Source organism: Osmia bicornis, chromosome 7, assembly GCF_907164935.1.
Source record: "Osmia bicornis bicornis chromosome 7, iOsmBic2.1, whole genome shotgun sequence".
Taxonomy (NCBI): domain Eukaryota; kingdom Metazoa; phylum Arthropoda; class Insecta; order Hymenoptera; family Megachilidae; genus Osmia; species Osmia bicornis.
Window position 1 is genome coordinate 1,203,398 of NC_060222.1, and position 12,201 is coordinate 1,215,598.

A 12,201-nucleotide genomic window follows, 5' to 3' on the forward strand; every position below is an offset into this window, starting at 1 on the left:
GCACTCGGTATACCGACCTGATATCATTTGGGATCTTAAGGACCCCATGCGCTCTCTGCATACCGACTTGATATCATCTGGGATCTTAAGGACCCCAGGCGCACTCTGTATTCCAACCTGATATCGTCTGGGATCTTAAGGACCCCATGCGATCTCTGTATACCGACTCGATTTCGTCTGGGATCTTAAGGACCCCACGCGCTCTCTGCAGCGCAACGATTTTGAGCTAATTTCAACGAGACCTTTTTAACAACATGTTAGAGATGTTTAATTTCTTTTATTTTGTTGTGAAAATTTTTAATTTTTTTTACGTGATCAGGCCAGTAGAATGAATCAATAGAAGGTGAAACAATGGAATAGGATCGGGTATAGATTCGCAAATAAACCAAGGTTCAAATGTTTGTTTTCATTTTCAATTATATTTCTGCAAGATCTCGTTTGATCACGTTAAACAAAAGCGTACATTAGTTCCTATTTTATTATAATGTATCGGAAACTTAAAGCCTTGGTACTTAACCCTTCGAGCCGGGAATTCCTTCGTCCAATCGAAAGACGATAAACGAGACACCGCGCCACAGAAACGATACGAATAATCGTTGTATAAAAAGTGAGAAAATGAACACATAAGAGAATACTGTAAAGCTCGTCTTTCCCAATGTATTTTAAAGCTACTTAATAAGTTATGAAACCGGGGTGGCTATATACGATAAAAATCGTGGAATTTCGAAGAGTCGAAGGGTTAACGTTTACAATCAATAAATATCGCACCCTACTGCTACGTTAAGTTTGACAATTGAATTGCAAAGAGACGATACAGCGAATACCTCTATTTAACTAAGAAACATCAGCTACGATAAATTTAGCCACTTAACGCGGCTGCCTTGCAAATTACATTCACAAGAATCCTTTGAAATTCTACAAATCATCGGTCGCTACACGACTATCGAATCTCTGTTAACCCTTTCGCCACGAAGAAACATTTTTCCTCGCGAATCGACTAAACGAAATTTATTGCTCTTTCTTTAAGCATAACTTATCATTAACACCGCTAAGTATCTTCCTATAAATATAACTAAATAATATCTGGTTCAAAGATTTCTGAAATTCCTCTAATCCTTTATCACTGCGTTCGATCAGTTAATTATCGTTAATGAAAAATTAAGGTGTCAATTATAATCCAAATTTTCTCTACCCACTCTACCGTGGCGAAAGGGTGAAACTTGAAACCGAAAGACCGTCAATCTCATTGCGCCCCTGAAAGCAAGCAACCGTGGATCAGCGAACGATCGACGGGTCGATCGTTTCCACTAGATCAGCGTATTTTTATCTATTCTATCTTCGCTAGAACGGAGAAGGTACTGCTCGCATCTTGGAAGATGAAAGGTGATTCTTGTTTAGGCGTGAGCTTTGCAATTATTGAAATATGATGAAAGATCGCGGGTCACTGTTATAGCAGTACGCGAACGAGTATCTTCTCCGCTCGTGAAGTCGAATCAAAGAAAAATATACGCTTCGTATATACGTTTAAAACTCGTTAACAAAACGCGAGGACTTTGGACGTCACATGATACGGGTCCACTGGATTCTAGACTTCTGAATTTTCGAGACAACTTATTGTTAGTACTCTATTCTACTCTAGACTCGTATCATTTAACTTCCGGCATCCTCGGGTGCTGCACACGATACATTATGGTGCGAATCAACGCTTCACGACACGTTATACAAAATGGGTTGCGCTAGAGAGACAGTAGAACGTTGAGAAAATGGTGCTAGGGCACGTAGAGCTTGCATTAAGCACGGCGGATTAATGAGTTACAACGCACGACTCAACTTCTATTCCGTTTTTCTCGAGAAAAAAGAAGCCTTATCACATCAAATGTACAACGACGACACCGAAGAAACTTGCGCTCGCCAACGTCGACGAGCGAAGCTTTCTCGTCCTCGCGTTACTCTCTCCTTCCCACGCGTCTACGAATTTTTCATTTTCTAAGTTCTAACATAGCAGGTGCAAAAATTGGCCCGCTTCTCTCGTGGCACTCTCGAACATCGCGACTCAACCTTCTCACCCCCGTTTTCACAACTCTATCCCCCTCGATTCGTCGCGTTTTTAAAAAAAGGTGTTCGCTCGTTGTACCTAGCGATAGTTTTATAATTACGCTCGCATTTTCTGCTACCGCTTTCCAAATTTCTATCGGTATTCTCGTAGAAAGAAGACGCGTCCAACTTCGAACTTATTTCTTCTATTAATCGTTTACAAAAATGCACGCCAGCGAACGAAAGTGTGCCAAGCTGGTAGAAAATCAAATTCGCTAGATTTACACGTAAGAAATTTACTCAATCCGATACAAGAAACGATCGAGCACAGTCTCCTTTTGGAAAGTAAGTCGCGTTACTTTCTAACACGCGTCTTCTTTCTCGATTCATACGCGTGTCGAGTCGGTCGCTTAATTTTAATCGAGAGATATCGAAAAACGTCTATAAATGTCGTTTAATTACGATTACGATATCATACATCCGTCGAACGAAGCACGTTCTACAAGAATTACAATATTACATGATTCGCAACTGATCAGAAATAGGTCGTTCGATCGTGTTTTCATTCCTCGACTACCGGTGGGCTATTAAACACGTTTTACTTTCAGTCGTTTCACGTTTATACCTAGATTCTCGTGTGTGTACCTAAAGAATCTCGTCTAAAGCATTTCTCGGTGTCTTGTGCGTGTCGAATAGAGATTTTTCGCCGCTCGGTAAATGTTCCCGAATCAAACGAACGATGATAGGATGATATTAAAACGTATGAATGCTTGAGGAATTCGAAGATCATGATATGTCGAAAAGCTGTTGCGTATTGCTTCGATCGCTTGAGAACACGGTACAAAGGTGTCTTGCTGAAAAAAAGGCCACCCTATCATCGTGACATTGAATTTCACATCGATGCGTGTCGATTTTCGGTTCGCATAATTAATGAGAGAAAAAATCGCTAGCTCTCGTCGAAGAGCGTTTCTGGCAGATTATAAGAACGTAACTATACGCACTATATGAAACGCACGAAGCTGTTCCTTATCGTTTAATAACAATGATTAAGGGATTCCAGGGACAGTAGTCGGTGAGAAACGGTGTCGATGAGACGTGTGTGTTCGTGTCCTTTCTTTCCTCTTGCGCGTAACTTATTTGGGCCACGATGTAGACATCAGAAGAAGCCAGCATCTCGTTAAGAGTACTTGTGATGAATTTCTTTTATGTTTTTTCTTTTTTTTCCTCTCTTTCTCTCTCCCTTTCTTTTTGGTTCGTATCTGAGAATGTCTCAAGAAGTTTAGCATTATTTTAGCTGCACACTGATTATAAACCACCTTCCTAGCAAATACAGCCGCTCTCTCCCTCCGACTCGGAGCCGTTCTGCATCGGTGATTGATTCTGCAAATCGACAGCTGCTTTCGTGTGTTAAGGCGTTATCACAGTAACCATTTTTAATCGTACACGAAGGATTCGCGGTATGAAATAGCGGTTACATCTTCCAACAAAGTTCTCACTAATCAGGCTTCGTTCAAACATTCGTTGCATCGAACAATATGGCTGGATTTTAGACTTGAACCCGTAATATCAATGGACAATTCGTTAACATTACAATGCATGTAATAGTAAGAAGAATGTATTAGGCCTTTAAAATTGTCACATAATTCGAAGATCGTTATATAAATGATGGTACGGTATATACGCGACACTACTTCTTAAGTGTAATTAATTATAAATTTAGTCCCATTAGGATTTGAGTAGAAAATAAGTACGATTTTCATGTTCTTTCTTTATTCTTTCTCGACTCTTTCGAAGCTAGAATAGCTGTGTAATTAAAAATGCGTATAAAATTTAAACAGTTCAAAAAAACGGGACGGACGGTTCACTCGTGTTTAATTGTAAGTGAAATTTTTACAGCCACGAAGCACCTTAATTAAAATTACACAACGAGTGCTGTCTGTCACATTCATACAATATGATACAGAGTATTGTATATGTATAAATCTTAGTTAAAAAATTATTACACGGACGAAATGAAATCTTGAAATTATTCATGAAACCAGGAAACACGTGTAACGAGGACGAATGGCAAGAAACTAAAAGAATTTATGGTTTTCACGAAAAATCAATATAAAAAAATTAAAAATGATATTCAAGATTTTTTTATATAAATTAAAATATTACAATAATTATTAACAAAAATGTCATAATATTAGGTATAATAGCATTCTGTCTATCCATATCCCAAAATTTTAAGTTAATATATACAGATCAAATTTTTTAATTGTTTTTTTTTTTCTTTTGCTGATCTACTTGCTCTATCTCTATGATTTTGTTTTTCTTTACGAATAAAGAAATCACTTCGAAATGTATAAATAATACTTCCACAGGAAATGCAATATGTTAATTTATGCAATGGTCGTTCCAAATTCTGGAAAACCTTAATACCGTGAGCAATATATAGATTCTTAAAGTAATTTTGTAAACTGGACAACGTTAGCTGCTTATTTTGCATTGCGATTCTGTGTTATTAGCACGCGCACATGTACAGTGCTGTGCTCGATACTGCACATTTCGTACCAATTAAAATTTCAATTGCAATCGACGTAGAAAATTCTTATTGCTCGTAATTGCGATCAGTTCAAATGAATAAAGAATTATAGTTGACTGATGTTTTGACTGCATTTACGCAATACGTAATTCCACGTATCTTGGTAATCTGATGGTTTATATCATCGCAACTTATATACATGACTATAAATATATATAAGTGCACCATATCATGCAATTGCAGCACTGATCATGCATAGGACTAGTATCTCGATCGAAGTATATTTTTCTTTTTTAAAATGCAAAACACAGAGAGTTTCATTACTTGAAGTAAGTACACGCGATAAATGATGAACGTCTTATTTTACAATTAAAAAAAGAAGGATAATCATAGCACTATCTAGAATGATAATCCATTAGCCATTGACACGTTTAAAAGCAAGCAGCTTTGATGCAATTTGCAAGATTATAAATAATTCGTATTATGTTGATGCTGTAATGTACTAATACATATAAACACGTTATTGTGTAAAAGCAGTCTGCTTATACTACCATGTGATATTTATTTCTCATAAACAAAAAGGAAATTATAGCTATTCGAATACAGTGCTGATACTTTCTCACATTGTAAGTTGTGGAAAAGGCACGGACTGTACGTCACTGTCCTAGCATTGAGAGTTTAATTTATAATTTAACTTAAATCAGTGTCTTATCTACCGTTAGGCTGATCGGTGGTTTAACATGCACAACTGCTCTCCGATGCTTTCAGTTCAATTGGTGTATCCTTGAGAACTACTTCTTGCACTACAGGTTTAGCAACACATTAAGGAAAACACAAAAAGATAACGGAAACAACTGAAGTTGTTAATAATGTTAAATAATAATATCGAAAATAACATATTCGAAATGATTTCAAAAGATGAATAACGACTATGAAAAACTTGATGAACGTACGAAAGTGATAATATCGTAATACATTTAATTATGATTTTGCGATAAGAAAAGTTGAAAAATTAATTATCAATAACACTTTCTAGAAGATGTATGATAAATAAGTGCGATAAGCTGAATTGAGGATATGTAGGAACTGGTTCTTATTGCTACTTTTGAAGAAAGAAAATCTCCTGAAATATGATTCTGTATATATATAACATGCAAAAGTGTGCATTATGTATCTTACTGAAAGGATACTGTCTTCAGGAGGTTTATTTTCAGTGGAATCCATGCCTGGTAAAGCTGCTGCTACTCTTCTAAACAGCTAAGGGAACAAAATATGGTTAATATTAGCTTAAGATATATTTAAGAAGTGATTACTACTAGAACATACCTGTTTCACATTATATCCAGCTTTAGCACTAGTTTCAATAAACATTACATTTAATTCTTTAGCTTTTCGTTCTCCTTCTTCCATAGATACTTGTCTTTTATCACTCAAATCTGTCTTATTACCGACTAACATAATAATTACATCACTTCCTCTTTCAGTCCGTACATCATCTATCCATTTTGATGTTTGATGAAATGAATTTGGATCTGTGTAAACATTTTCTCTGAGCTTTCCATAATTATCAGATAACACAATGCTTCCATTTCAAATGAAACTTACTAGTAATATCATATACAACAACTGCTACTGTGGAATCTCTGATATAACTAGGTATCAAAGATCTAAACCGTTCTTGGCCAGCAGTGTCCCACAGCTGTAATCTTACAGTTCTATCCTCCAGATACATAGTTTTGCTTAAAAAATCTATACCTATTGTAGCCTGCAACAAATAACAGTGTGCCTCATTGCTCCTTTGTGCATGAAACATACTCTGTATGTTGAGGATTATTTAATAAAGCCTAATTTAACATCCCTGATAGATAATTATAAGAAATACTACTATTTAAAAAATAATGAAATAATAAAAATTGAATTGATATCCTCAGATAATTCTACAATGTTGTTTCTCTGGTTCTACCTATTAGGAAAAGTCAATATCTTGACCTCTCTACTGTCTCTTCTACTAGCATTTGCCTTAACATTTGATATTGACCAATTTACATAATAAAATTGTATTTTACATCAAAGTATTATTAAACTTAAATAGAGTAGATAGAATAACATAAAACTGAGAACTTGCTATGTCTTTATAAGGATATTGGAAAGTGTGTCATCAAATTATGGATGATGTCAGAAATTAAGAGTGTGGGTTTAGTGCATAATAAAGGAGATAAATAACAAGCTGTTGTAGTTAAGTTTTTATGAGAAAACAAATTATAAGCAAATGGTAACATATATTATTAATAAGATGCCTAACTTAAACTTAGCTAAAAACAAACTTATGCTTTTAAGTTATGTATACATATATGTGTATATCACGAAACCATTAGTTTCATACCTGATAAGTGTTGTCAAAGCTGTCATACATAAACCGTGTGATAAGAGACGTTTTTCCAACTGCAACATCAAATCACACGATTAATGCAAAAGATTTACCAGATACTAAAGGTTTAAAAAAAAATTAAAATCAAAATTATAAAAAATTTGATCGAATATAAATTCGTAATGAAACCATTGTTTCTTCCTAAATGTGTAAGTTAAATTAAATTATTCGGTCTAGTTCCGCGGTCTTTTGAAAACGGGAAACAAATGTAACAGACAGACGTACGAAGGTAGGTGCATAAATTATGAATTTTAATGGTTAATAAATATTTTAACAAATACTGATGAAAAAAAGATAGATTTCTACAACGAAATGTGGAGAAAATTACAGAAATTAGTAAAATTGAATACAACAATAGGATGGTGACAACAAGAACGACGCCGAATTCGATCGCACCGATAAAGTTGCACAGTGACCAGAAATATTGATCTAGAACCTGGAATGGTTATCGGAACTGATACATGTCATTAAAATTCTCTTGTTCAATGCAAGAGAAATCATCGTTAAGACAATACCAACAACATATAACTCCGATATTGATCCAGAATCAGCGGAGGTATGTGCGGTAAAATACTCACCGCTCTGTTCACCGAGAAAGACAAGCTTGAATTTACGCAACGGGTTTCCAAAATCACCCGAAGACGACATTTTTCGTGTCTGACAGAACTACTGTACGATAAGTTATCAGTAACAAGCACACGGTAACAATTTAATTAATACGACGAGTCATTAATTTTCACAAAGAAATCACTTAATTTGACAGATCGCAAAGCCACTCCTTCGTTCACTCGCAAGGCAGCCACGTTTAACTGGGAAGTGACGTCATTGGTTAGTTGCTAGTCTTCTGAGTTTCTGATAGTGTTCCTCTAGATGGCGCTTGAAAATTTCAAATAGATTATGTATGTACCACACATGAAACATAGAATACAGACTACTCATATAATGCATTTTTATGTCACGACTACAGATGGAGGGCTCTAGAAACCTAACCTGACCTCCTTACCATTTTGGTATCACATTCTACCATATCGGTTGGGAGTAGAATCATATTATAGCGCTACTAGTGGTAAAATTTAAGATTAAAGAACGCTTTTCGCGCGTAAATCTAAATCGCAAGCGAAAGCCAATGGAGTCAGTAGTGAGGGCTCCAAAAAATGGAAAATTTTCAGGCTCCAGGCGTCTTTGCACGCGGCTCGAGGAGAAGCCGGTGCCGGGTACGACTCTCAGTCTTATAGCGACCGCCGAGGGATGCAGATGTATGAATGTACCTGTCAAACTTACCTATATCCTTATCTTATTTTGTGTATTTATTTAATTTGATGTATTTATCTTCTTAGCTTATTGAATAAACTTATTAAAGGGATGAATGTGTTGATATTATTACTCCTGTGTGCCTATTGTTTTATCCTTTTGTTTATTATTTTACCTCTATTTGAGGACATCACTTCCATTACATCCCTGCATTCCTTACATCACTTCCATTACATCCCTGGATTCCTTACATCTCTCCATTCCTCGCATCCCTACTTTCTTCACACCCCTGCATCCTTTATAGCTCTGCAACCCTTACATTCCTGCATCCCTTACATCACTGCATTCCTCACATCCCTACTTTCTTTACATCCCTGCATTCCTCACATCCCTACTGTCTTTACATCCCTGCATCCTTTACATCTCTGCAACCCTTACATTCCTGCATCCCTTACATTCCACTATCACTTACTCGAATCAGCGCCATCTGGTTTTTGAAAAAGGAACTAAATCACGCAACAATTTTGGCCCTCTGGCGGCAAAAATGTGAACTAAAATCTCGACCTCGAATCAGCGCCATCTGGTTTTTGAAAAAGGAACTAAATCACGCAACAATTTTGGCCCTCTGGCGGCAAAAATGTGAACTAAAATCTCGACCTCGAATCAGCGCCATCTGGTTTTTGAAAAAGGAACTAAATCACGCAACAATTTTGGCCCTCTAGCGGCAAAAATGTGAACTAAAATCTCGACCTCGAATCAGCGCCATCTGGTTTTTGAAAAAGGAACTAAATCACGCAACAATTTTGGCCCTCTAGCGGCAAAAATGTGAACTAAAATCTCAACCTCGAATCAGCGCCATCTGGTTTTTGAAAAAGGAACTAAATCACGAAGAGATTTTGGCCCTCTAGCGGCAAAAATGTGAACTAAAATCTCAACGTCGAATCAGCGCCCTCTGGTGGTAAAAAAAGGAACTAAATTTGAATTGGAAAAAAGACTTTACTTACCTTTACTTACCTTTACTTACCTTTACTTACCTTTACTTGCCTTTACTCGAACCAGTGACCATAAATATATGGTCATAATGTATTATTATATTTATAATATAGTTATTATAAGGGATGCAAGGATATAAAGAATTCAGGGATGTAAAGGATACGGAGATGTAAGGAAGGCAGTGATGTGAAGGATGCAGTTCTATAAGGATTCAAGGAAACAAGGGAAAATAAAAGAAATGAAGAAATAAATATCTGCCTTGGTCTATAAAGAGAAGTAGGATAATAAATAGTTAGGAAGCGAGGTCTTGGCCTATAAAGAAGGATAAAATAATTAACAATTGAAAAGGGTGGGCTTTGGCCTATAAAGAGGAATAGAATTAAATAAATAACTGGAAAAAGTGAAATAAAAGGAGTCAATAAGAGGTAAATAAGTTATAAAATGATTTATTAATAACTGCAACAGTTGGAATTTGTACAATCCGTGTCAGTTTCATAATAACTAAGTGTTCGATTTTAAGCAGCCTCTAAATATTTGAGTAATGTTCCATAGTACATTGTTACAGATACAAATTATTATTTAGAAAAATACTTTGTAACATTGGTATATTTAATTTAAACATCTATGTATGTACATATAATAATAGACGCTCTCGCAAACATACAACATATATAACTTAGACTCAGTTCATTTTTTTCTGAGTTTATGGAACAGACATTTACTGCTGGTGGAGTCTATTATTATTTAAATTTCTGTAAGGGTCTTCTACCACGATAGAATTGCAAATAAGATCATAAACGGTCCTATTAAATCTAAAGAAATATAATGCAAAGCATAGTGGAAATAAAAATGCTAGGATCATATTTTTTACCACCGATCGGCCAAACGCAAGTGGCAAGCCTAAATCTGTTCCTGGTGAAACAATTACAACATCAGGATCATCAGGTCGATCAACGGGTGTAACACTCCGGCACTGAACAACTCGTAATCCCATCATAGATTTTCCTGGTGTTGTACCACCGATACGACCATTCACGCCATGTTGGAGCCAGAATGCCTGAAACATTTCTCCATTAATATAAGATCAACATTCATCTTATGTTTATCATTAATACACTTACCTCGAAAATACACACGATCAAACGATGAATTATGTCTAATATTAATATTCCATATGTCATTTCTAAAGCCATTTTGTAATCAATACGAAAATTTGCTCTTACCAAATCTAGTTCATCTATATCTCTGGAATAAGAAAACAAAAACAGTAATAAATGCAGAAACTAAAAATATGTTAAAGATTGCTGATTTTACATACATGAAATCAAAAACATCAATTGCAATAAAAGTAATGCATAATTTTAACAGAAACAGCATTGTTGAATCTATAAGCTCTGCAGCAAATCTTTTCCATATTGGAGGTATACGATATTCAAAACCTAAAAAAATTATTTCTTTACATTTCAATAAATAAAATAACTGGTAAATCAGATGATAATGGTGAAAATGTATACTTCAAAATTATTGCATTTATAAAAGCTGATTCAAGGATATGGACAAATTGGTTGAATACTGATATGATAATCTTATTAAATGCAATAGTTTTGTATCAGAAGCACATATAGTACTAATTGAACCTCTCTTGGAATGTGATGAACACAGGAGTTATCGTTATGACCTTCTACCTTCAGCTCCAGGAGGTTGGAATGGAGGTCCTACAGTATCTTGGGCCCTTCTTTGCCTGAGTTGATCATTCTCCTGACTGTTTGTATCAATGATTAACCTATGCGGATTTGTCACATTTGGTATTTGTGATGGGAATGGTGGTACACCTATAATTATTCTATTTTATAGAATGATTTTGTAACACTAAGAAAATACAATGAACAATGTAAATTAAGTACGATGTATTAAAGAACATCTGTATTAATTGCCTGAAATAAAGAATATAATGAAACACAATTCTTACCAGATGTTGGATTTATTATTTGACCAGACATTAAGTAGTATGGGAACATTGCAGCTACACTTTGCCAAGCATAAGCTTCATGTAACCACTTCTCTAGATTTTTAAAATATTCCGATCGTTCTTCTGCAGCTGTCATTTTTGACTGATTCTCATCCTCGTTGGATTTTTCAGCTTTTGTATCATCGTTTTTATCATTCACCATATTGCTGTTTCTAAAAATCAAAAATTTAAAAGATTACATCTAATTTATTTATGATTTAAAATAGCAGCGTTTGACCGTGACAATTTGTATCCGAAATATAAATTAAATGAACATTATTATTTACAAATAATAAACGAAACAATCGTACAATTCACGTAATGATTTCTCTTCGTATAAAACAGTACTCAAACTTAAAATATCTTCCGCTTGCTTAAAACTGACGTGTACCGCGACAAACAGATATGTACTCATTAATTTTGTATGATTTTCACCAAAAGTATTGAACAAAATCTATTGCAACAATTTTGTATTACTTTTCTCAAAGCTATAGAAAACATACTGAACAAAAATATGCCATTGGCTACTATTTATCCGATTAAATCACGTAGAATTAACAACAAATTACATTTGAATGATAGTTAAAAGGTTCAAGTATAACTTTATACTTTATCGTTTATATAACAAAGTAGAATAAGTTTACAAATATATAAAATAGATAAAACGGTTCTATTTTGTTTGAAAATGCAGCTTTAGATAAACAATTCTTGGAAGATCCATAAACGCTTCGCCTAAAATTTGAAAGAAAGAGATTCTCGTGAACGCAGTGAGATCTATCGGCGCGTGAATTAAAAAGTACAATAAATTAAAAGAAATACCAACACGTCGATCAAGGAGATTGACAGAAAAGCGTAGAAGAAACGTACGAAACCTAAACAAAAAAGTTACCGTGCATGTTAGGTTAGATTTTAACAGTAACAAAAAGAAAACCCTAGCTCATCTTCTATAACCAGGTG

At 35.0% G+C, this 12,201-nt stretch overlaps 2 protein-coding genes and 1 long non-coding RNA gene across 9 annotated transcripts; 1 reads left to right on the plus strand and 2 right to left on the minus strand.

Annotated features, from left to right (window-relative positions):
- Positions 1-399: 399 nt before the first annotated feature.
- Positions 400-7,799, minus strand: LOC114874028 (ras-related protein Rab6). Of its 2 annotated transcripts, none has more exons than XM_029182916.2 (6): positions 7,571-7,799; positions 6,948-7,006; positions 6,170-6,329; positions 5,891-6,096; positions 5,755-5,821; positions 400-3,428 (listed from the first exon to the last, which is right to left on the minus strand). In XM_029182916.2, exons 1-6 carry the CDS (start codon positions 7,638-7,640, stop codon positions 3,355-3,357), a joined length of 636 nt encoding a protein of 211 aa, XP_029038749.1. In that variant the 5' UTR covers positions 7,641-7,799; the 3' UTR covers positions 400-3,354. The 2 variants fall into 2 exon arrangements, with proteins under 2 accessions (XP_029038749.1, XP_029038750.1); XM_029182917.2 differs by lacking the exon at positions 400-3,428 and adding an exon at positions 3,786-5,367 and having other exon boundaries at positions 7,571-7,796.
- Positions 7,800-7,801: 2 nt separating this feature from the next.
- On the plus strand, positions 7,802-8,355 carry LOC114874029. Its single transcript, XR_003789032.2, has 2 exons — positions 7,802-7,891; positions 7,960-8,355. It is a non-coding gene; the product is annotated as an uncharacterized LOC114874029 (long non-coding RNA).
- A 1,311-nt stretch (positions 8,356-9,666) lies between these two features.
- LOC114874006 (protein FAM8A1) lies at positions 9,667-12,162 on the minus strand. 6 transcript variants are annotated; one of them, XM_029182870.2, is made up of 6 exons: positions 12,068-12,162; positions 11,206-11,417; positions 10,922-11,068; positions 10,555-10,675; positions 10,358-10,481; positions 9,667-10,293 (listed from the first exon to the last, which is right to left on the minus strand). In XM_029182870.2, exons 2-6 carry the CDS (start codon positions 11,405-11,407, stop codon positions 9,955-9,957), a joined length of 933 nt encoding a protein of 310 aa, XP_029038703.1. In that variant the 5' UTR covers positions 11,408-11,417; positions 12,068-12,162; the 3' UTR covers positions 9,667-9,954. The 6 variants fall into 6 exon arrangements, with proteins under 6 accessions (XP_029038703.1, XP_029038706.1, XP_029038705.1 ...); XM_029182873.2 differs by having other exon boundaries at positions 12,064-12,151; XM_029182872.2 differs by lacking the exon at positions 12,068-12,162 and adding an exon at positions 11,814-12,039.
- Between the last annotated feature and the right edge of the window lie 39 nt (positions 12,163-12,201).